At 38.1% G+C, this 26247-nt stretch overlaps 1 protein-coding gene across 2 annotated transcripts in view; it reads right to left on the bottom strand.

The window, feature by feature from the left end:
• The window catches only part of COL9A1 (collagen type IX alpha 1 chain), an 87792-nt gene extending 61842 nt beyond the window's left edge, over positions 1 to 25950 (bottom strand). Inside the window, exons 1-10 of one of the 2 annotated variants that reach the window (XM_087945125.1) lie at positions 25836 to 25950; positions 25248 to 25321; positions 23358 to 23435; positions 22885 to 23017; positions 15176 to 15572; positions 8916 to 8999; positions 8015 to 8035; positions 5167 to 5241; positions 4409 to 4444; positions 4246 to 4308 (exon numbers count right to left, since the gene is read on the bottom strand). In XM_087945125.1, coding sequence (XP_087801251.1) covers positions 4246 to 4308; positions 4409 to 4444; positions 5167 to 5241; positions 8015 to 8035; positions 8916 to 8999; positions 15176 to 15572; positions 22885 to 23017; positions 23358 to 23435; positions 25248 to 25321; positions 25836 to 25849 — 975 coding nt within the window. In that variant the 5' untranslated portion in view covers positions 25850 to 25950. Of the gene's footprint in view, positions 1 to 4245; positions 4309 to 4408; positions 4445 to 5166; positions 5242 to 8014; positions 8036 to 8073; positions 8268 to 8915; positions 9000 to 15175; positions 15573 to 22884; positions 23018 to 23357; positions 23436 to 25247; positions 25322 to 25835 lie in introns of those variants that run through there. The other variant, XM_087945114.1, reaches the window with a different exon arrangement.
• Between the last annotated feature and the right edge of the window lie 297 nt (positions 25951 to 26247).

Genomic DNA, 26247 nt, shown 5'->3' with positions numbered 1-26247 from the left:
AGGTCATATCATGCATAACTAGAAATTTTGAAAATATCTTGGAAGTCCAGTAAGAAAAAAAGAGATACTTTTTTCCTACTGGAAAATAAAATTAAAAAATTACATACTGGTGATTTTTGATTGTCTGGATAGTCTGCAAATCAGATCTGATGCTGTTGGCTCACAACACTATAGAAAACATACATTATTTTGCTCACATAAAAACTTTTGCCAGCTCTTTTCAGCTGGTAAATTTTAACTTATTCGCTGCTTTGATATAGTTGGAAGAAGATTTAGGAAGATGGTATTGAATTCCCTTAATATAAATGCGATTAAAATGAATGTAACTCCAACGATGATTTAATTTTTCAGGATCCTTCCTATATTTATTCCATCACATTATTTTAACAAACGGACAGGGTACTGAATACATTTCTTTGCAAGTTCATCCCATGAAATTTTCATTGTATAAATTACAATTACCCATTTAAAGAGTGGATTTAATTTATCACGTGTTCAGATTTGTCACTGGGCTATTATACTAGCTTTAGTCGCTTCAAGAACTCACCCCTTCTTTCAATTTAACAAAATGATTATCTGACCTTACTGAAGTACTGGAATTCCTGTTTGCAGAAAAGTAAATGTCATCCCTGAAATAGTTTTGCAACACGTTTTGGATTATTATTGAATCACAAATGCAATTCTGACCCATGCACCCATGAAAAGTTTACCCCATAAAATAATCCCAGTTTTAAAATGCCATTTGTATCTGTGTGTAGGTGTATAAACTGGGCCTGTCATAATGCTTTTACTTTATCTGAACTCAATTCTCTGGAAGCAAACACTTTTTTAAAATAAGCTTGATTTATTACCAAGTGCTTCCTGAAAGTATTTTCACCTTAAGCATCTGATGTTTGGTTTCTTTAATCCAGCTTCAACTGCTTCTTTTGAAGTTCATTTATTTATTTATTTATTTACTACCATCCTCCACAAGGAACTCCGGCACTATTCTGCAGTGTTTAGGTGTTTTAGGCAGGGGTGTCCAACTGAAAGCCTGCGGGCCAGATCGAGCTCTGCTTAGATCTGGCCCACAGCTCTGCTTAGATCTGGCCCACAGGGATGCCCTGAAAACAGTGAATGGACCGGCCCAGAGTGCCTCTGCCTGAAAAATGGAGCTCGGGAGGGCAGCCTGTGGTCCTCTAGAGCAGTGGTCCCCAACCTTTTTGTACCAGGGACCAGTTTCAAGCAGAAACACTTTTTCAAGGACCGGCAGGGGGGGATTCTATTTTCCATTCCCAAAACTTTATGTTTACCCTACAACTAGCATTAAAGACACCTGACTGCAGTCTCTCTAGTTCTAGGTCTTGCCCAGCTGTGTAGCTACAAAATTTCATGCAGATGTTTCTCTTATCTCTGTTTGGTGAAAACAGGAATTGAATGAGGAGCATTTAGTCAGTGTGTTTTCCCTAGGAAGCTCCTGTAGTCCTTGTTTAGGGATCATTCAGAGCTACGATGGACCTCTAACATTCAGCCCAGGAAGAAACTGCTTCAAAGAAGCCGGGAGTGGCTTTTCCTGTCGCCGCAGCTCCTCCGAAGCGCCCGTTCACCCCACACCCCACCCCGCCCACCTGCGCGCGGTTCAATCCAGTGCTCCGTTCTGCCTGCCTGCCTAGAGCTCCATTTTCGCTGACAGGCAGTTGCAGGAGGCCATCGCAGCCAGAAACAGAGCTTGGGATCCTGTTTTCGCTGGCAGAGTGCTCAGGCCACCACAAGCGCCCTGACACAAGTGACATTGAGCTGGCCATGCCCACTCTGGCCCCACAAGGTCAAACACAACTCTGAAGCAGCACTCAATGAAATCGAGTTTGATATCCCTGTTTTAAGGAACTATCTGTGACTTTAAAGTCAGTAATCTGCTTTTGGAGGGATATGATGACAAATGATATGATTGCTATTAGTCATTTATATGATCATAGGAGTAATGAATTTGAATGTTCTGTACTGGAAAGCCAGTAGAGAATTGTATTAAAAACAATTTGACATGAATTTTGCATGAAGATAAAATGACTTTATGACTGGAAAAAAACCTCCTTCAGTTTGATTACAATCACCCTGCTGGAGATGGTTTGGTTTTGTCCTATGGTTCTTGCATTTGAGATGACATTAACAGGACTGTCAATATTTTTCTGGATCAGTCTCTGGAAGATCTATCTGTATGGGTTGTTGTTGTTGTTGTTGTTATATCCCTATTATTTGTATGTATCAAAATATAATTTGTGGGTTTTCCAAGCATATGGAATGGCTGCAGGATTTTTGAACATAGGAAAGAGAAATTAATTTGCAGCAATGTATTTTTGGTAGTGTGTTTGTGTGTGGGAGGTTTTTGGACAAAGAATAGCTTCAAATTATACCATATGTGCTTATCTGTGGAGGAAATAGTCACCACTGTGTAAATTGTATGTAAGTAAACAAGATTTTGATAAGACCACTGAGTCCAGTGCCTAGAATACATTTCTCCTACCTGATACACTCCATAGGCTCTCAGAATTGTCACCCAGCAAAGGCAAAAGGTATCAGGACAGTGAAGGACTAGAGCTACATAGCTGTATCTATGACAATGGCTCATTCCCAGGTGCTGATTCTTTCTAAATCCCTAATAGCATAGGGCACACAACTTAAGGAAAGCATGCATGAAGAGCATGGAATTATTTCCAGTCTCTTCTTTCTGGAGTTCTGCTCTAAGTCACGTGACCAGAAGGAGAGGAGTTTGGAATGGAGCAGTTGACAATTGGAGAAATATTATGAGGGTTGTTGTTTTTTTCACATTACTAATTCCTCTCACTATATCAAATTTTGTCCCATTAAGTTCAGTTTTCAGATGATTGTGCTGATGAACGGAGTCCTGATCTCCTAGACGTTATTTTTTCCCCAAGCATTCCACTGGATTGGAAACAACAGAAACATAGGCCAATGAATACTCAAAGGGAAGTCAAGAACCAGTGAGTAAAATATTTATAGTGAGAAATCCAAATTTGGGGAAAGAAAAAAAGAGAGACAAATTCCCCGATTATTAAGGAATGGAACAGACTACCTTTTGAAATATAGATGGTCCATCACTGAAGGTTTTCAAGAAAAGATTCCCATTAGTCCGGGATAGTACAAAGATTGATGCACTTGATAGAGGATTGGATTTGATGAATACCACCAACATCCATTACAACCCTATGATTCTAGAGTGTTATGATCCTCTGCCTGAATTTAAGGGAATGGTGAAATAAAGAACTCCCAGGTTTCAGGGAGTACATGTTCTCACCTAGGTATCCCTAACAGTACAAAGCTGAGTTCTTGTCCCCTATTATTTAATTTACAGTGAATTCCTCTCCAGCAAAGTCCCAGCCAACAGTCTGTCAAGTTAGTTCACAATTAAAAGACCTTTATCAGGCTTGAAGAGTGGCCAGGCCAATATCTTTCAGATACCACAATACTTGGCAAGAATGAACTAATTGTCTCCTGCAAAACCCCACTCCCCTTACGCTCCTCTTTTATTCCCTGTGGGATGGGCCATTCACTGTCCACCTGTGGCTTTACTCCCAAGTTGCTCCTAGCCATCTTTTTGACGAAAAGTGCTTCCCTCACCAGAAGCACTTTTTGTCAATCTGCAATACACACACTCCAGCTTTTTCGGGTAGAAATGGCTTTCTACCGGAAAAGGCTCCCGCCATCTTTTGATGAAAAGTGCTTCGGTGAGCTTTCTACCGGAAAAGCTCACGGAAGCACTTTTACCAAAAAGATCTCCAACAACCAGCGGCCCGTAAGACTTGTTCCGCGGACCGGTGCCGGTCCGCGGACCAGCGGCAGGAACCCTGCCCTATGGGATGGGCCATTCACCGTCCACCTGTGGCCCCAAGTTGCTCCTTAGCTGTTCCCTTCATCTGGCAACTCTGCACATACGCACACTCCAGTTGAAGAGGCTCCAGCTGTTCTTCTGCCTCACTGATATCTGACTCTGAAGGCAGCTGATAACTGTCAGGCGACCCTGGCCCCATCTCTGCCTCAACGCCAGAGCACTCGTCAGAGCTTTCCCAGACTCCAGGACTGACCCATGTTCCTCCCCAACCTCCTCATTGTCCGAATCTGCTGCCAGCTCTGCTGGCTGCTTACGGGTCACAACAGTGCACTTTCATACCCAGTATAGATTTGAAATAAAAAGAACCTTTTTAGCACATGGAAATAGCTTAGAATGACGGCATAAAGATTTATACTCACATCAGCTCCTGGGACTCCTGGCAATCCAGGGACACCTGGTTTTCCAGCATTGCCATCAGGACCCTGTAGGAGTGAATTGCATATCAGTAAACTCAGTTAGCAAATAAAAACCTTTTTTTTTAAAGAGATGTTTTTAAAATGCTACCTGTTCTCAGTTACTTACTGGATGGCCTGGGAGGCCACGAGGGCCCCTGTCTCCCTAATGGGATAGAAGGAAGTAACAGTCAAGTGAAATTCATTTGAACAGAGTATCATTTATCATTCTATCTGAAAATTGCATATGTATTATATAGATATTAGAAATGTCCCTGTATCCACACTTAGCACTAGCACTTAGACTTATATATCACTCCATGGTGCTTTACATCCCTCTCTAAGCAGTTTACAGAATCAGCCTATTGCCCCCAACAATCTGGGTCTTCATTGTACCAACCTTGGAAGGATGGAAAGCTAATTCGAAACTTGAGCCGGTCAGAATCGAACTATTAGCAGTTGGCAGTAAATTAGCCTGCAATACGTGCACATGCACCACATGCACATTACACGGAGAAATTCTTACGGCTAGTAGACAGAATTGCTGTGAAGCTAATAACATGGAATTTGCAGATTATAAATACTAATCTTGTAGAATCCCTAATGCAAATGACAGATTAAATGATGGATCTGATCCAGCTGCAGAAAATAGTTTGTTCTAGTTCGTGCCGCCAGTTCTTACATTTTGGGAATGTAAAGAACGCACCTCCTAAGTTTCCAGGTCGATGAGCACAACATTTATAATGCCAGTTAACAAGACATGATGGAGATGTGCCCAAGTGTGTTGCATGCTGAATATACCCAGAGAGACAGCAGTGTCATTGTATAATACTGGAAGAGGAATTTCTTGAATGCTCCCTATCACCACACAACACAAGCTATACTTACATCTATGCCATCAATGCCAGGAACACCTGGGGGTCCAGGGGGGCCAGGGGGGCCTTGTGGACCTGGAGGGCCTCTCTGGCAAGGAATAAAAAGAACTGTTTAAATAGGAAGAGGAAACAACTCAAACCATCTTAAAAAGCGGGGAAGGAGCAATTGAGAACCGCAAACAAGATATTCTGACTAACCTAATCAAATTCAGTTTGCTTGACTGGGTAATATGTTCCTGTTCTAATCTGTGTGATAGTAATTCATGACAAATATGAACAATTACAACCTGAGATGTACAGATTGACACATGGTGTGTGGGGACAGATGTGCATGCATATACATGTATCTCTGTGAGTGGAAGTGGGCAGAGACAGAATTCATGCCGATGCCTCCCTTAAATTTCAAAGGTACTTTTTCCTTCAAAAGGCTACTATACTTTTTTCCAGGAGGAGGAGGGAGGAAGAGGAAGAGGAAGAGGAGGAGGAAGAGGGAGGAGGAGGAGGAGGAGGAGGAGGAGGAGGAGGAGGAGGAGGAGGAGGAGGAGGAGGAGAAGAAGAAGAAGAAGAAGAAGAAGAAGAAGAAGAAGAAGAAGAAGAAGAAGAAGAAGAAGAAGAAGAAGAAGAAGAAGAAGAAGAAGAAGAAGAAGAAGAAGAAGAAGAAGAAGAAGAAGAAATGTTTTTACTTCTCATTCAAGAAGCTTCATCAGTTCTGATGATGGGGTGAAGCTTCTGAAACTTCTGATGAAGCTTTGAAGCTTCTTGGATGAGAAGCAAAACTTTTTCTTCTCTAGTTGCCTATTGAAGAAAAAAAAGCAGCTTTGAGACAACTATGACCTGGATGACTGAGAATCTCCACTGACCTATAGTAAATCGTAGTGGAAAAAGCCCCTTAAGGCAATAATAGGTGAATGAAAAGGAAGGGTTATATTTGTATTTCATTCTAAACAGGAAAAGAAGGTGTCTTCTCACAATGACTGGCCCTGTGATAAAATGCAATAAAATAATGTCCTGTAGTTTAAAATTGTGCCCCATTAACTTCACTCCCTTGTAAAATGGGAAATCAATTTGAAATAGAGAAAATAAAATGGTACCTACACAAAGGAGTTTAAGTGAAATTGCCATTACGGTATAGATAATATCCAGACTTATCTTCTGAGATATGTACATAAGTAAGAGATTAAATATGCACGCATACCATAGCCCTTAATAAAACCTTGTCCTCTATAACTTTCCTTCCTTCCTTCCTCCCCCACTTTCCTTCCTTCCTTCCTTTCCTTTCTTTCTTTCTTTCTTTCTTTCTTTCTTTCTTTCTTTCTTTCTTTCTTTCTTTCTTTCTTTCTTTCTTTCTTTCTTTCTTTCTTTCAAACTATTTTTGTAAGTCCCAAGAGACTTGGAAAATTCCAAACCATTCATTTTCAAAAATAATTTAGGGGAGGGAATTCAAGGCCTATAGGACACACGGTTTCCTTTTGGTGATGAAATTCTGACTTCACAGTAGATGCTCTGTGATTTTCTAACAGCCCCTTTTTTGGACTTCCATACTTTTCAGTAAATGGTAAATGGCTGAGAGGAAAAGCAGTTTTCCTATTCATTTCAGAATGTGAGAATTTCAGCTTCTCACAACTAGTAGTTTAAAAGGTATTTTTAATTCTGCAAAAGAGTCATTATTGTTGCTTGCAAAGTAACCTGCTTTATGTCACAATTAATCATAAGGCTGCATAGTACACATTCATTTTCTTTGTAAAAACATAGGTAGATTTTTTTTTCTAGTGTCTAGCAAAGCTAACTTGAGTCTATACAAATAAAATATGTTGGATTTGCTCACTGTACTTCAAAACATTAACATTTCATTTTGGAGAAATGCATTATTACATATTAATAATTTTAAGTAAACTCTCAGCTGATTTTCTGTCATTCTTTGAAGACTTGGTTTTAAAAAATGAGAGCTTTTCACCTTTTTTAAATGTAAGCTCATAAAAGAATACATGTATATATGCAATTCTGCTTTCCCGTGTGTCAGTCATTAGAGAATTCTTCCACAAAACAATGAATGACTGTTATTAGGAAACATATCATCTTTTCAAGATCCTCAAATAAGTGTGCCAAGTGAAATTCACAGAATGTTTCCCATCATGTGTTTCCCACAGTAAAATGCTTTCTTCCACACTCAACTTACTTCTTCCATTTATTTATCTCAGTACTATTACCTGTGTATATCACTATCTGGTAATTAATTCTTTTTTTAAAAAAAAATCAATTTTGGATCTATATTCATAATCACTAAGATCAGTTGGAAGCCCACATCACACATAAATGTGGAGGAAATGATCCCTTTTTATTATCCTGTTTGTAATTATGAGAAGATTGCTTAGGGACCTGAAGTGATAATTAATCCACCTAACTTAATCCGAAGGATGCATCCTTTGTGGATTACACTGAATTAAAGCAAATGAGTTTCCTTGGACTGAAAATTCTGATTTAAAGCAGAAGGGTACTGTAAGTAGCTGGGGGAGGGAAGCATCAAAGTTGGTAGAATGGATCCCAACCTAATCATACTTGTTGATCGTAGTTAGATTACTCTGATGAGTATCTAATGATATGTAGGCTCCCTGTGAAACCTCACCAACTAGGAAAAATAACTAGTGCAGGTTCAAACTATGATATGTCAAGCAATACATTTTATGGTGGCTTTGGACTTCCTCTAGGAAGGTCTCCAGCCAGGCATAATCACATACCTTCTCCAATATAGCAGCATCACTAGAAACATACACACTGTTTTAATTGATGGACAAGCAAAACTAGAATCAAAGAGCAATGCTTCAATTGAATAAGGATCCTTCTACTGTAGTTTTAAGACCTACCTTTACAATTGTCTGGCTTATCTGAAAAGAATAACAAAAAAAAGTTAGGCAAAACTTACTTGGGCTAGACAAAGGCACATGGCTTGCAGAAAAATCCACAGGAGCCAGGGGAACTTTGTGCAGGAGCCCGAGCTAGCCATGGTTACTTCTTCGATTGTCACAAATGGGTTTTAAAGTTACTGAAGAGCAGAGCCCCTCCAAATACTTCCAAATTGCACAACCGGCACAAAAATAAAAGCACAGCTGTTGTGCGGATGAGTGTTGGAGGAGGGTAGCGCGACTGGAGGAAACCTGATGTCTAGAGAGGAGGGATTGAATGACTCCAGCTTTTTAACCCTTTGGTGTGCTTTTAGCATTGGACCCTTCCTGGCAGCGCTTTCTGCCTTGATCTGTGCTGCAAAGGGCTTCACTGGGCAAGAAGAGCATCCCAAATGACTTTTTAAAGATCTGCTTTCAAAGGAGAAATTCATTATGGCCTTTTGAATGCAGGTAATCCTCGACTTACAACAGTTCGTTTAGTGGCAGTTCAGAGTTACAACACCATTGGGAAAAGGTCTCTTTTTCATAGTTACAACCTTTGCAGAAACCCCATGATCCTGTGATAGAAAATTCAGATGATGGGCCACTGGGGTCCTATTTATGACCTTTGCTCTGTGCCAGTGGTCCCCTTTGTGACCTTCTGATGAGCAAAGTCAATGGGGAAACCAGATTCACTTAACAATCATGTTACTAACTTATCAACTGCAGTGATTCACTAAACAATTGTGGCAATAAAAGGTTGTCAAATGGGGTATTAACCAATGTCCCACTGAACAACAGAAGTTTTGGGCTCAATGATGGTCGTACACCGAGGACTACCTGTATTCCAAAGTTGAAAAGTAAGCTTTGCCCTTAAGATTACCGAGCTCCGGATTGTAAGTTCACTGCATGTCTCTCTTTGAGGGCGCCGAGGGTCACAATGAATCATCAGCCACTGGATCTCAAACTGGGAAGACAGCAAAAGGGAGGCAGTAAGAGAAAGAGAAAGTTTATCAAACAGACACCTGATTATTGATCATCATCATTCATCAACAGAACCAGTGATGGGATTCAATTTTTTTTACTACCGGTTCTTGGTGGGCGTGGCAGGGGAAGGATACTGTAAAATCTCCAGTCAGAGGTGGGATTTGCCGGTTCTCTGAACTACTCAAAATTTCCACTACCGGTTCTCCAGAACTGGTCAGAACCTGCTGAATGCCATCTTTAAACAGAACCACTCTGAGGCTGGTTATTATTGCTTTGAGGGTATCCTTGCCCTAAGTCTGGGGATTGAGAATTGCCTGACTTCCTCACTTCGATCCTCACAGTTTTGTGATATAGTTAATAACTGACGCCCTTCCCAAATAGGAAATTGAGGCCAGGAGGGAGAGATGACCCAAAAACCTATCCGATAATTCCAACCTGCTGATAATTATAAATTAAAAATTGAAGCAAGCTCTTCACGCTCAGAGGATGAACTCTGGACCACAATGGCTAGAACAGAACAGAACAACAGAGGTAAAAGTAAGCAATACAAGCTTGGCCACATGAAAACAATACTATCAAAGCAAAACAGATAGTTCTCAACATATGACCAGTTGCTTAGCGACTGTTTGCAGTTATAATGGACCCTGAAAAAGGAACCCGCACCCCAGTTGGATGGATTTTGACATCCATTTCCCCCAACCCCCATGATCATGTGACTGCATTTGCACCAGGACTCATTTATGGCCATTTGCAATGTCCCATGGTCACATGATCACAATTTATCATGCTTTTGCCAGAAACCAACATTTACTTCTGGTTTCTGGAGGGGAAAAAACCCTGCTCCATAGGAAACAATGGGTTCACTTAACAACTGTCACATTTGCTTAACGAATGCTGCAAAAAAGATTGTAAAATTGGGTCTGGTCACATGATGATCTACTTTAACAAGAGTCACAACATACGACCATAATTGTGGGGCTCAATTATAGTCTTAACCCTGAGGACTACCTGTACTTAATTCTTGAATGAAGCTTAGGAAATGCTAGCAACCCAAGTCTTTAGACACTCACCTTTAAGGACCATTTCCAAGAATATTATTTATCATACTCATTCCTACCAAATATACTAATTTGCAGAAATATATATGATTTAATCAAAGGACAAAAAACTAATTCTATGATATATTTTCTTTCAGGAAAAAATCTGCTCTTGTAAGTTTTACTTGCCTAATCAATTCCAAAGGATAAAACCCCTAGCTTATTTCATTTTATTTTTATCAACTTAGATTGACAACTTTACTTTGGTTAACTTGAAGGTCACTTCAAATGTTAAACACCATGACAAGAACTCCATTCCCAAATTAACAGGGAAAGGATCCCTGTCAGATTTGGGAGTGTTAAAGACTGCATTGTTATCTTAAGCATCTAGAACAGGGTTGTCAAATACGTGGCCACGGGCTGGATGCATCACACCCACCACAGCTCTGTGAAGGGGAAAAATGTCACGTGACATCAATGTGATGCAGCGAGTTAACACCTGTGATCTAAAACATTAGAACACCCTTTGCACCCCTAAACTCTCCAGACCACAAATAATGCCAAAAAAAAAAAGTCCACAGTTTTGTCTCACTCAGTCTGAGCAGCTCCCTTTCATGCAAAGTCACACTTTTTGCACACTGATGTATAAAAAATATAAAATAGCAATTGTTATTAATTTAATCCTATTATTGAAAAAAAAAAAGCTAGGCTTGTGTATATTTCCACTGTATACAAGTAATAACTTTCTAGATGGATTCTTCCCAAAAAAAATCATGCCATTTTTTCCCTTTGGAGAACTAGAATTCTAATGCTATATCAATATGCTGTCAACAACTTTGTTAAATTCAAATTATATTTGATGGATAGAGGAAAATATGTTACTATATGGTTCATTTTCTTCCAGAATATCAAATAAAGATGAAAGTTTATTTGGGATAAAAGAATTGAATGCCTTATCAAAATGGAATCCTGAAAATTCAGTTTATATCAGGTAAGGTCATGAGTTGAATTGGGTTGAGTTGGGCTGGGCTGGATTGGGGTTAGGTGAGGTGGGGATAGAATGTCAAAAAAGGTCATATGAAAGTTGCTTTTCTCTGAAACATTTACAATTTCATTCTTTTCTTTTTAATGTTTCATACAACAATTGTCAGTGATTTTGCTTCCATTTTCCCCCAGATTCTGGAACTTTTAGATACTCGGGAGGAATAATCTATTACATTCCTTATACATTCTCATTGCACATTACCTGCAAATAACTAGATTTTGAATCATTTGGAACTGCTCCTAATGCCAAAAGGACTTTATTGATGGATGCACATTGAAAATCAGAGGGTTACTTTCGAGCAGTTGTCTTTTATATCATTTAATATATTTGAATATTCTCCTTGTTTTCCGGTATCTTCCGGGTGTGGGGGGAAGCAATCACGTATATACATGTCTTTGCTTCCTATGCCTAATTTGTAAGAATCCAATTATGGGATGTAACTAATTTAACACAGATTAGTCTTGAAGACTGTAATTAACTCATTCTTCACTTTCTCTCTCCTGTCAGTGCATGACTGGAAAAGAATGAAGAGGGGAATCCACTTCCCTTTAGTATGAGTTAGCACCTTCCTCTTACAGTTTCATGGAGCAAGTCTCCTTGCACCGAAGAGGCTCACCTCTTCAGACTTTTTTTGAATGTATTTATAGTAACACCTAAGAGGCAGGAAACAACAAGGCAGAGTTAGCCTTCTTACCTTGATTAATACAAAGAGGTAGTCCTCAACTTGCAACTATTTGTTTAGTGACCATTCAAAGTTATAACTTTCATATTACCTTTTTTGACATTCTATCCCCACCTCACCTCACTCCAACCCAGCCCAACCCAACCCAACTCAACTCATGAACTTAAAGTGACTTACGACCGTTTTTCACATGACTCTTGCAGCATCCCCATGATCACATGATCAAAATTCGGATGCTTGGCAACTGGCATGCATTTATGACAGTTGCACTGTCCCGGGGTCATATGATCAACATTTATAACCTTCCCAGCTCCAAGCAAAGTCAAAGGGGAAAGCCAAGATTCACTTAATGACCGCACGGTTCACTTAACAGTGGCATTGATTCTCTTGGCAACTGTGGCAGAAAAAAAGATTATAAAATGGAGCAAAATCCTGCCTTGCTTAGCAATGGAAATTTTGGGGCTCAATTGGGGTCATAAGTTAAGGACAACTGGTATACTGCCATATTTATCAATTTACCAATTCATTAGAGAAAATTAAATGTGGTGCGGTAGCCTAGAGGTAGAGTTCTTGCCTCACAATCTGGAGGCGGTGAGTTCGATCCTAGGTATATTTCTCTGACTGGGCACAATGAGTATATATCTGTTGAATATAACTCTGCATTGGCAACAGGAAGGGCATCCGGCTAGTAAGCACTCAGCTCCATTCAGATGCCCAGACTCCACCCACAAGGGATTATGGGGTCATTAAAAGATGGTGATGGTTAGAGAAAATTAATTCAACTGAATTAACAAAATAAACCATTAACCATTTCATGCAAAGGCAGTCAGCCATCCTTTTCATAATGTCACTGCAAGGAGGATAAGAAATAGCCACGTGCTGGGATCATTATTAGTTCATGGCATAAAATGGCAGGACAATGATTGATTTATTAACTTATTGACTTATTATTAGATTTTAAGCTATATTTGTTATATTATAAGGAGTGTTGGTCTGCAAGAGGGTGACTGGCCAAAAGTCACCTGGCTAGCTTTGTGCCTAAGGCAAGACTCGAACTAATAGTCTCCTGGTCTCTAGGCCAGTGCTTTAACTACTACACCAAAATCCTCACCAGCCTATATTAATAGCACTTAGACTTATATAACTGCTTTTACAGCCCCTCTCTAAGCAGTTTACAGAGTCAGCCTATTGCCTCCCAACAATCTGGGTCCTCATTTTACCGACCTCAGAAGGATGGAAGGCTGAGTCAACCATGAGCTGGTGAGAATCGAACTGCTGAACTGCTGGCACCCGGCAGTCAGCAGAAGTAGACTGCAGTACTGCATTTTAACCACTGCGCCAAAACATTCATCATTACTTTAAATCTCTGTTTTAAAGCATGGCTATTGATATTTTTGTGAAAGGGTTTATAAGAATTAAGTTTAGCATCATTTAATCCAAGTTTTGTATATTCCTTACACTAGTAGTAGGATTATGAATACTACCTGATACATACCATCCAGTGCCTGGCTTAACATGAATAAAATAAATTACTCCAATCACTAAGTTAGACATGGGACCTCACACATACATGTATAGACATATTTATGGCAACTGTTTACTGGGACACAATCATATCTCCATCATATTCAAACCTTAAACCTATTTAAGTCCATTTTATTTTATTCCTTAAACTAAGAAATAGTCAACAGTGAGTTGGAATTCATGCCATAACACTTCATTCATCAGTAAGTATTTCAAAACTGTATGCCATATTCACGATCCAGTTAGGCCCATATGAACCTTCAGAATTCACCATCAATAGCTTAAGAAGTTCCGGGAATTCACAGCTCAAGGTTGACTCAGCCTTCCATCCTTCCGAGGTGGGTAAAATGAGGACCTAGATTGTTGGGGACAATATGCTGACTCTGTAAACCACTTAGAGAAGGCTGTAAAGCACTATGAAGCAGTGCTATTGTTATTGCTATTGTTGGGTTGATAGGCTGGAATCTTATGGGCAGGTGGCTCATTTCAAAACAAAACACCATGCTCTAGAACTTGTCACTTCGTTTTCTGAGTTTGCCTGTATTACAGGAGGCCATTGGCATTGTTGGAAACAGATTAAATTTAAGTCTAACACTGACCAGTAGCATGCTAGCATTCCTTTTTTCTTACAAAATAACCAGACAACAAAATCACATAATGCTGGATGCTAAGAGAGAACTCTGTGGGTATCATATTGATGGTGATTGTGCTCATTTGTGAAAGCAGGAGATGGTTAAATTTAATAGGATAGGAAAGAATGGTTGTTGTTTTTTTCCAGAAAATGAAAGTGTAAATCAGTCTGAAACTGGAGTGTTCCCCTTTTAAAGACTAATTTAGTTAATGCAGATTGATTGCATTGCAAATTTAGTACCATGAGGTAGACATAAAAGTGAATAATGAATGGAAAGGCCCTTACAGAGCCTGCGAAACTGGTTTTCCATATATTTGTTCATGCCTTTGTTTTATATCATTGGAATAAAGCTTTATTATGCTGTTAGAAATAATGCAAAGTGCTGCCTTTGTTCAAAGATATCTAAGGTTTACATGCCCTCTTTTCTGCTACCCCAGGTGGCAGATTCTTCACTGAATTCTATCTAGCAAAATGAATAAAAGTTCACACCAACAAACATTTTTTTTCTCAATTGAATCCATTGCTCCAATTTGGTTAATGTCTGGAGATTCTCAATCTCTTGCCAAATGCAAGATATGTTCCAAAATAAAGTGCTAGTTTTATTTTTAAAAATGCTTAGTTTTACTCTTACATAAAAAGCATGTGGAGTCTAGATTTTGGAACTGTGATCTTCCTAGCAATATCTTCCACGTCAGGAAGATACAGTTTCCATTGAGATTTTTTCAGATAGTCTTCTATACCAGAAATAAATTCTATACCCATAAGCCAACTCACATATTTTAACTGACAGCATAATTAATTTTGATAAGCTGCTTAATTATAATATAGTTCAGAGTGATGATTAAATTTTCCCTAAAAAAATATCAGGTTTTAGTTACGTACCCTTGGAATGAATTAAGACATACATTTTCACTGGATCCAGCTTCCTTTTTAGTCTGCTCTATTAATTATCCCCTGTTTTCATCTTATTTCCCTTTGTAGCTATGCAGTTCTTGAAATGTTTACTTAAAACAAATGTCCAAATATTCAGTTATAATGAGGTTTCAGTCTTTATACCTTATTAAGTGATACTCTTTCCACCTTATTAAGTGATACTCTTTCCTTATGACGTCAAAACTATTGAACCATTTCTTAGTTCCATTTGAAGCATATTATACTCTTAGCCTCTATTACCATATACAATTTCTTTAAAAATTGAAAAACCTTTTTGATGTAAAGGGAAATGTCTACAACTTACCGGAACTGAAATTTGCGGATTATTTTTCAATTTTCCCAATGTGGTAAAGCCGTCAATATTGATCTTCCCCCTTGGTTTTACGGCTAAAGTTTGTATCTTAGCACAGTCAATATAAAGTGTGACAGATTTCTTTTCTATACCGACCATAACTTTATGCCACTGGGAATCAAAAAGATAAGGTAAATCCAAAAATGATGCTGTCTGGAGACTTCCATCAATTGCTTTATATGAAAAATCAAGGCTTTTGGCTTGGCCGTTAATCTTCAGTCCAACTTGCTCCTTTCCAGAAGAATCTAAAACTTGCCATAGGCTCCAGGATTTCCGAATGGTATTCCCAGTCATCCGAAAAGTAGTCAGAATGGAGTACAGATCAGGTAGTCCTTGAGGATACAAGGATCTATTTTAAAAAAATGCAAATAAAACAGGCTGCTTACTTGGCTGACTCAATGTTAATTGAGGTACATTATCATTTCAAAGAAAGATCAAGAAGCCACTATCTAAAGACAAGATTAACAAACAGATTCATCCCAATCTGAACCAATAATTCCATTTTGCTGTCAGAGAGAAATGCAGTAATATTAGCTTACTCTGTGGAAGAATTAAATCCAGACAAGGCCTAAAAGCTCACGACCTTTTACCAATAACAAAACAGTACTATGGATTAATTCAAATGTAAGAGTGCTAATCAGATTGCTGAAGTCAAGCTATCCCACATTCTACATCATTTTCCATTTGTAAAGCGGTAGTTCAGATTAAATATTATACTATCAAAACAGATTTTTTTTTCCCTGGCTGTACGAAATTCTTCAGATTTGCTTTAGTCAAAATCTGCATTCCAATACTATTCACTACCTGAATATTTGTCCCTCCTGTTTTCCATTGTCCCAAAGGTGCTTTTTCAGGAGGCAACTGGACTTTCTTGTTTTTTCTTTGAAGATGTTTCACTTCTCATCCAAGAAGCTTCTTCAGCTCTGACTCCTCACCATCCAGTCAGAGCTGAAGAAGCTTCTTGGTTGAGAAGTGAAATGTCTTCAAAGAAAAAACAAGAAAATCCAGTTGTCTCCTGAAAAAGCACCTTTGCTATGCTAAATTTCTCACTTGGGGAATTGGCTTCTTCTATGTATGTGCCTTTGTTCTTTCTTCAATAAGCATCTCAAGAAATGTTTAATTAAGAAAAGAGGACAAATTGCCTGTCAGAGGCCACCAATGATTGCAGGAGTATGTGATTAACTCATCTCAAATGGCTGTAAAGTGTTGAAATTAACTTCAGTAATAGATTATTGGGCTGAAAGCAATGAATAAATCTCATCCTCCATTCCTATATGCCCGTCTGATCTCTCTCATTAGGTTTGTGGTTATGTACAAAATCTGAGATGATTCACACGTTTTACTATAAAGGAACCTTAATCCATTCCTCCTCTGGGTCTAATGTACTTTTTCCCCCTGTGGTGTCTTCATGAATACTGCAAGACATGAGTATATAAGTCATCACAAACTGAGAAATCAGATTTATTGTTTCCAAAACAACATTTCTTATTTCTGACACACAACCTTGTTCTTGCAGACTTTTGTAAGAAAATATGTGGAAGAATTTAGCACATAGGGTGGGTAGGTATTAGTTCTCAAAGAAAATCTGTTTGTGTTCCCAGCTTCTACAAATTTTAAATATCATAGGTGCACCCTTTTAAAAATATTATTTAAAATGTGCTTTCCAACGTTGATTTTATTTGCAAAATGGTCCTAGCTCCAGTCTATATAGGTTCTTCATTCTGGTCCCCAAATCCCAGTGGGCTCCTTGCATACAAAGAGAATAGTTGGCTAGTCATTTTTTAATTAATTAATTTGTTAGGTTTATACTTGACCTGTTCTTCAGGATCTCAAATGACTTACACAGGGATCTCCCTTCATTTCATTTCACCTTGATACAACAAGCCTATGAAGTACATTGGGCTGGAAAAAGGTGAGTACAAAATCACATGTTGCACTTTTCTGGCAGATTTAAAGATAGCACAATACCTTAATCATTACATCATGCTGCAGAAGCAAAGTAATAAGAGTTCTTTCCTGTAATTATTGCAAAGATATTTCAGATTCTAGCCATACTTTCTCTGAGTTTCAAACTAGCCAACTGTGGTCATTGACCTGAGCCAGGGGTCTTCAAACTTGACAGCTTTAAGTCTGGTGGACTTCAACTTCCAGAATTCCCCCTCCAGTCATGCTAGCTCAGGAATTCTGGGAGTTGAAGTCCACAAGCCTTAAACTTACCAGACTTTTAGGTACTTCACTTCCTCAAAATGCAAAATAGTTGAGTCAGCATTACAGTTTGAAAATGCTAGAGGTAATTGTAGTGATATCTGGATCATCTCTTCATCCCAAGCACAGAGATCAACAGGACCGCTAGATAAAATTACACTTAAAACAAGTTTTAAAATCTTTAATTTCAGTGCTGACTGTGATCAACTTGCAAAAGACACATAATCTTATGTGCAAAAGGGCTTTCTTTTATAATCACACAAATTGTTTCAAATTCAAAATCTTTCACAAGCTGTTTTGGACTTGAAACAAGGGATCTGAATTCAAACCAGAGTGTTTCACTTTAAAACATATGGAATTTTAAATGTTTTGCACCACTGCTGATCCCTTGGACTGCAAGGTGATCAAACCAGTCACTCCTACAGGAGATCAACCCTCATTGCTCTTTAGAAGGCCAGATCCTGAAGTTGAAACTCAAATACTTTGACTACCTAATGAGAAGGAAAGACTCACTGGAGAAGAGCTTAATGCTGGGAAAGATTGAGGGCAATAAAAGAAGGGGACGACAGAGAATGAGGTGGCTGGCTGGAGTTACTGAAGCAGTAGGTGTGAGCTTAAATGGACTCTGGAGGATGGTAGAGGACAGGAAGGCCTGGAGGAACATTGTCCATGGGGTCATGATGGGTCGGACACAACTTTGCAACTAACAACAACAACTTCCTTTGACATTGCCTTTATATCAATCTGTATCTGTTTATATATTCTCTTCTATACCTTATACAAATATACATATATTCACCCAATATACATTATGGTTACTTTTCTTTCATTAATATAAATGAAACCTATACACACATAAACACATCCTTGCTCATCTATGCTATACCTACTTTCTTTTCTCCTTCTATACTTTCATATATTAATAAATCAATTGAACAAACAAAGAAGTAATCACAACTCCATGCATCAGTCCGTAAGAATCTCTTCATATGACTCAGCATAGCATTGTGTTAGATGATCATATGCATTTCAAATTTTGGACAATTGAATCAGCCAGATTGATAGTGGGATTTTTTTCTTTTTCTTAAGCATTGGCAGCACTGTCTCACATTAACATTCAGATTAACATTCAATCATTTTCCATCAAGGACTATGGCTGAAATCCAAACTTTGGATTCACATACTGAAATAACGACTTTAGATGCACTTAGTTTGACTGGAAAACTGAGTGTATTTCACCCCTTCCAGGCTATAAATTTAGGCTATATGAATTTATATTATGCCCGGTCCTTGCTGGAAAATATACCAGCCATAAGATGTTCACTTTATATATTTATTGGGGGGAAAGAAAAACTGATGAAATGAAACAGATAATCTTCTGCTTTTTATTAGTTTCCAAGGTTTCCTTCGAGATATGCAAATTGGAAGCAGTGACTAATAATCACAAAATTATTTATTCCGAAATGAATCTTGCCAATGCCAACAAATACTGAATATACATATTAGCATTTATTAGCCTACCCTGATGCAGCATTTGTAAACATATTTTATTTTATTTATTGTAATATTTAATAACAAATAAGCTAAGACATATGCAATAACATTAATTAACTGTAAGCTTCCACAAAGACAGAATAGACTATTTTAATAAACAGCAGAAACAACACCCTCATTCTAATCCTGATAGTTTTAGTATCCTCTAAATTCTCCCTAGTTACACCTTAAATATCTTAATATATGCTCACTATGCAATATCATAAAGCAGGGGTCTCCAACCTTGGCCACTTTAAGACTTGGGGACTTCAACTCCCAGAATTCCTCAGCCAGCCAGCTGGCTGAGGAATTCTGGGAGTTGAAGTCTCCAAGTCTTAAAGTGGCCAAGGTTGGAGACCCCTGTCATAAAGGAAACAATGACTTTGAAAAAAATAAGTGGTGTTACTTAGAAGAAAAAAGCGAACCATTCAGAAGTAGGGAAATAAGTGGAACTTTATTTTAGTATTTTAGCTAATGCCATTTTAAAAACTGGACTCAGAAATTCTTCAGCACTTTTCCATCACTAGACTATATGAGTCCTTCAGCAAAAATAAATTGGTGATTGCAAGTAATGCTGCCATGGCATCAGTGAGGCACACTCAAGTATGAGATGCTGCAGCCCTATACATTTTCATGAGAGAAGAACATTGCAGTCACGTTTAAAACATTGATAAGTAGAAGAGATTTATTTTAAAACATTAAGCATTGCTTTTCTACCTTACACAAAAGTCTGCTGACAGTTGAGTTTCTGAATACAGAACTGTTCTTGTGGCACCACCCTCTTCCTGTTGCATTTCTTGTTTTAAAGTTTTATTCTGTATCCCCTTTTTCGTGATGTTGTAAGCGTCCCAGAGCAGTGGTGGGATTCAAATTTTTTTACTACTGGTTCTGTGGGCGTGGCTTGGTGGACATGGCAGGGGAAGGATACAGCAAAATCTCCAGTCAGAGGGGGTAATTGCCGGTTCTCCGAACTACTCAAAATTTCCACTACCAGTTCTTCAGGACTGGTCAGAACCTGCTGAATACCATCTCTGCCCCAAAGTCACTCAACAGTGAGACAGGTGGCATACAAGTTTAATTAATTAATTAAATAAATTTCAACACATAGAATTCATCTACTACTTTACAACCAAGTTCCAAGTCCTTCCCCAGCCCCAAAAAATCCCATTCTTTTTGGAAGATTGCAAACAATCCATTAGAATGTTTACTGTCTGATATACGACTTGTGTACTCCAATTTTTCATGTTAACTCAAGGGCTTTACAACCTTACAAGACTGCCACAGAATTTCATTATTAATCTTTTAGCTTTTGATAGAATGCAGTGCTTCTAATCGAGCTTTTAATGAGAACGATTATGAAAAGAGCAAGCAAGCATTCCACTGAGAGCAAAGACTGGGGGTGGGTGGGGAATGAGAAAATCTGCAATAAAGAAAAAAAGGCTTTACATTCTTCGATTCATATTTACAAATATATCCTCAGTCTTCTTCCTCTTAAAGATTGTTGTCTGATCAAACTCAATAAATCATTTAAAAAAATTTATGTTTGGGTGTGCGTGGAAAGTATACCTTGAATGTTCCCCCACTGCCCAATCATTGAAGGTTTTTAAGAGATGATTGGACAGCCACTAGTCTGGAATGGTATAGGGTCTCCTGCTTGAGCAGGGGTTGGACTAGAAGACCTCCAAGGTCCCTTCCAAATCTATTACTCTGTTAAATCTGTTTTAATACAAGTAAACCTTGAAATAATTGTGGGACTCTACATATCCACTCAGATTTTAAAATGTAGCTTTTATTTGTACCTATTATTGTTTGTGAGTAGAATAAATGTGCAAAGCTGTTTGAAAAATGCTACTATATAAAGAAAGGTTTCTATCAGTAATTAATAAAGCTGAACTGTAAATAACCTCTTCTGGATTAAGTTGCCTGTAAGAAGCTATAAAGATGCATTCTTATTTTTCCCTTCAATTTCTGGTGATAAATTCCGATGTGAGGGATTTTGGCAAAATACAATAATTGAATTTACCCTTATCTACATGACAGTTTCCCCCTAAGCCTATCTCCAAATTAATTTTACATTAGCATTTTTCTCACAATGCAAAATTCAACACAATGCAATTCTTATATTATTATGTTGCAAAGAAACACATGAAAAAGAATAAAATAAAGTCTATTGTTGGAAACACAAGAGGAAAAATAGGAAACTAGGGGGAAAACACAATAGATTCTGAAATAAAGCCTGCAAGAGATTAGATTCATATTTTGATGCGTCTGACAGAGGTTTGCTACACTCCTACTTTTGTTAGTAACATTTTTAATCTTAGGAATTAACCCATAATTCCAACTACTTTTGCAATTCCTCTTGGACCGAGTGAGGGGAAATTTGTCAGGATTTTTTAAACAACAGCAACAGTCATACTAAATTATAATCATCTCTGTCTAGGGATTACGACGACAAGAATAAAAACCACCACAAAACTAAAATAAGTCGGTTACAAATCATGCAAATGCAATAAGAAGAAAAAGGCGATCTACTGAAGCTCGTTTACATCAATACAATAATTGAGCATCTTTCAGCACCAGTTTTGGTGAACAGCACCACTGAGCTTCCACGGCCGCTAGATGGTGGTAGGTTCAAGACCTACATTTCAAGAAAATAACAGAGCCCTTTCAACCATATCCAGACAAATTATAGAAAAGCTCACACATTCCCCACATAAGAGCTGGCTACTGTTGTATCCCAGACTAATATTAAAAATAATTACATGCTTCATGTAAAAATAAATGATAGTGCAGTGTGGTGAGGGATAACAGCTTTATTAGGCGGATTTAGGGACCAATGTATTACTCACATTCAGGTTAGGCGAACTGAACAAAATACGTTCTAAACTTATTTGAGATCTCTTCTGCAATTCATTCCTGGGTTGAACACCCCTTTTAATTTAACTCTTAGAATGATGCCCCACTAAGCCAGATTTCATGAGCTCTTGACAGCCAACACAGGATGCTGATTGCTGGGTAAATACTTTAAAGGTTTAAATGGTTTACTCTGCAGAGCAGAAACATGTTTTATCAGAATATAGCCTTTTTCATTCAATGCTGTCCAATATCCTTGCTTAATGTTTTTCATTTTTAATTCCAAAATACATTAAAAGCTTGGCAATGGAAAGTCATGCTTCATAAAAGCTAAGGAAAATAGCATTGGGCCTCTTATAAATTTGAGGAAAGTTTTCTCATGCCCATTATATATTTCCAATGAATACTCGGAAAGAAGGTACCTAAAACTGAAGTACCAGTGTCTGTATATTTAGACCTGAATATAAATATAAATGAATAAAAACTAAGACATGTCCATTAAAAAGTGGTGATAGAACTATAGGGTCGTGTTTGCCTGGGTGATTTTCTCCCTATTTATTGAATATGAGAATGATTACATTAACTCTGCCCTCACACTTTCACCATTCTCATAATCTTCAGTATATATCAGGAATATAAAACTACTGGGGAACTTTCTTTATACTTGTAGGCTCCCGCTCAATTACTAGCCCTAAATTTCCAGCACTATAATTGTACAGGAGGGTATCAAATGCAGCTATTATTCTGGCTATTATTCCTCAATATGAGAAGGATATTTTTTTTAATTTATATTCTACCTTTATTATTTTTACAAATAAGTCAAGGTGGCAAACATATCCCACACACTTTTGTCTCCTGTGTTCTCCACAGAAACAACCCTGTGAGGTGAGTTGGTCTCAGAGAGACAGGCCCAAGGTTACCCAGCTTGCTTTCATGGTTAAAGAGGAGCTAAAATTCATAGTCACCAGCTTTCTAGCCTGCACAATTTCTTTCTTTTAAAAATGGCTGCTCAGTCAAATAAATAGACAATCTTAAAAGAAATAATAAGAAAAATAAATTAAAAATGTTACCTAGTAGGAATCCTGAAGTCTGCTTTGGTACCTAATTTGTAAGCAACTTGTAAAGATGTGGAGCCCACCACACGTTGGATAATGCCTGTGGAAGCAGCTTTATCAAGCTGGAACTGCGAAATTAAGTCATAACCTGAAATAAGGAATACAAATATTTGACAAAAAAGTAAACCACAAAATGATGTAGTTAGATCTTTTCTCCCTGCTATTTTTGCTTTCGATGTGTATTTTCTGAGTAATTCAACTTTGCTGTTGTTCAAAATTCAGTTTAGGACAGTTAATTTTCTTAATAGTTCACATTAGAAATATAAAGGTGTATCACCTTGAAAATAATAAAAGGTGGTATAATTAAATAATATATAAAGCAGCTTCTTTCAGCAACATTCACTTCATGGAACAAAAATAAACGGTCCTTTAAAAAGATGTTCAGTTTATATGAAGGAAGATATGTGTAATAACTTGTGTTTACTTGCCTGGTAGATCATCCTGGCCAATCTTGGTTCGTGGACAGAGGTCCATTCTCATGTTGGAATTGAATGTTATTGGAAACCCTGCAACAAGATTAGACATACTGCAGTTATCTCTGTCCATTTTGCTGTTGAATGGTCTATGACCTGGAGCAATCTCCTTAGAGGGAGTTGCAGAAAACAAATCAATTTATTTATTTAGGATCATGTATAAAAACATAAAGCGCAAATAAGTTCACACTTTATACAGCTAAAATCAAAAGAAGCTACATTCATGAAGTCAAATGATACTACAGGTGAGATAAATTTGTATTGGAGAAAGCAGTGGAGAATCTAAGTTCTTTCCCTGCTATTTCTGAAGGTCCTCTGTCTTCCCTAAGATAGGTTTATACTAGAAATAGTTCTGTAGTGCAGAGTTTGTGGTTTGGACAACTTTAAAAAGTTTCTACCAGTGGTGGTATTCAAATAAAGTTGCCACCGGTTTGGTGGGCGTGGCTTGGTGGCCGCGCTTTGCATGCATGCACACTTTGCGTGCACACGCACGCCAAACGCACTTTGTGCAGGCGCAGAGGCATTCTAACTTGCCTCCTGCAAGCCTGCACGATGCTGGTCACTGCAGCAGCTGCCACGCAGTGCTGTTCTGTGCCGTGCAAAGCAGCTGTGCTTTTAATTCTGGCCATAAAAGTGAGTATGGGAGCCCGGGTGGGCCAAACACAGAGCAGCGAAGAGAACCGGTTCGGTCTCCACTGCTCATCGCCACTAGTGGCTCTCCAGAACCGGGCAGAACCGGTCAAACACTGCCACTGGTTTCTACCTAGATAGTTAGTGAAGTTCATACCTATACTAAAATCAAAATAAGCAAGCGTCAACTCTGCTTTTGCAAAACCTGTCAAAGTTTTGGCATTCTTCTCTTTTCCTTTCATATTTCAAATATTTTCTTCTTATACTCTTTCTTTCCTCTGATTATACAACAAGCTCAATTACATGAGGGCAAGTGTTGGAATCATAACTGAAGGTTTCTTGCAAGAACAAACAGCCATTTCACTCTCTCTAAAGCACCACTGTGTTCAGTATATGTGGAAAAGAAAAAAAATCTCAGCCTATTTAATGTACCAACCTCACCCATCCTAAAAAAAAAAAAAAAAAAAGGAAAATTAAACATTGGTTCCAGTTAGCTGTAGAATTCAACCTATGCACTGTTTCAAGTAAAGGTGGAAGATCCATCTAGAGGCTGGAAGAAAGAGTTACAGTTTGAAAGGAGAATTTTTCCCCTGACCTCCAATGCAACCACCCAGTATCTTAGCCAGCATTATCACAGTTAGATGGAAATTTGGGGAAATGTAGTACCAACACATATGGCAGTAATAAATTTAGGAAGGCTGTCCTAGAAAGGCAATGATCGTTCTTTGCAATTCTTTGCAAGTTTGACCACTTATCCTTGGATAGTGCTTGGTGTATATGGGTGGATGGGTGCACATCTGTGTGTATATATATAACAACTTCTATAAAATATTGATGTTCATATTTTAGACCATATATTAATCTTTCTAGCTCAATTCCATTCATATCCTCTCCATATTGTTCCAATATAATCTTTAATCATGTCTATTCCTAGATCTTTCATTTCAAAAATGTAATATATTTCTGTTCTTTTTTTAATGCAGTAATAAAACAAAAAAATGTGTCACAATGGAGAGATTGGCTGAAAAGTCAGCCATCAGATTCTATGTTCCCCAATTTCTACTTTTTGGTTCCTTTTCTCATTCATTGCACAAGAAGAATAACTTAGCTGTGTAGCAAATCAATCTACAGTAGTCTCTTACCTATACCTGAATATAGTAGAAGAACCATTTTGATTACCAAACATTTAGTAAATGTAATGAAGATGTTTCTCACTTGTTTGTCCTTGAACAGTAACTGATGTCAGAATCTCCAGAAAGCAACTCACAGAAAAGAGAAATTGATACTGCCTGCAAGGAGGGAGAAAAAAAAACACTTCTTAAACATAAACTACCTAATAATCTCATACATTTTCATTTCAGAGTCATGGATATATTCTATGTAACTTAAATACATAATTCCATGACATTTATTTATTTATTAAAATTTATTTTGCCACCCAACTGACTCTCAGCGACCCCAAATGGTTTACAAAAATAAAAACCTAATATAAAAACAATAAAAAAGCAATAAAACACCCCACACGCACACTCCCAATCAATTTCCATAAACCTTCCTTAACACAATAGGCGAGCAATGCTTCTTAAAACATTTCAGGTCGACCACATTTTATTTCTCCGTACAACCAAACGGTTTGAGTTGGAGTCATTCTCTCAAACATCCTTTTCTTACACATACATGATTGTCGTAGGGAAATAAAAGGATAATAAAGAGCTCAGCTCACATAGACTGTTTTGAATACAGTCCATTGAAGTTTCTCCATTTTAGAGAGCGCTTCTTTTAGAAATAGATTCTATTGCTTACCAGCCGTTCTTCATGTTTTCACCTTATCTTAAGTGGTAGAAGACTGGAGAATTATTTTTGGGTTTTGTTCCTGCTAAAGAAAGTTTCACGGTGCCCCGGGGTCTCTTTCTCTCCTCGGCAGGGCATCTGTGGAGGAATGGATGTCACACCTCTGAGACAGTTCTAATGATGAAACGTGGAGGTGGGCACTAGGCAAGCTTACGTGTCCCAGACTAGAAGGGAGGGTGAGAAGATTTTGGCTGGGACATACAAGGAGGAAAGGGTGGGGGCAGGGGTGGGTGGGGGATTTCAGTAGAAACGTTGGACTAGCCATACTACCTAGCAAGTGGTGGAAGAAAACTAAAGGGGAGGAACTAAAAGGAGAACATGAATGGCTGGTGCCTGGAACTGACCCAATAAAGTTTATGTATAT

This window comes from Notechis scutatus, chromosome 1 (genome assembly GCF_049901735.1).
Source record: "Notechis scutatus isolate UNSWTSFEM ecotype Mainland chromosome 1, rNotScu1.2, whole genome shotgun sequence".
NCBI lineage: Eukaryota > Metazoa > Chordata > Lepidosauria > Squamata > Elapidae > Notechis > Notechis scutatus.
This window is presented reverse-complemented; position numbering and strand designations above follow the sequence as displayed.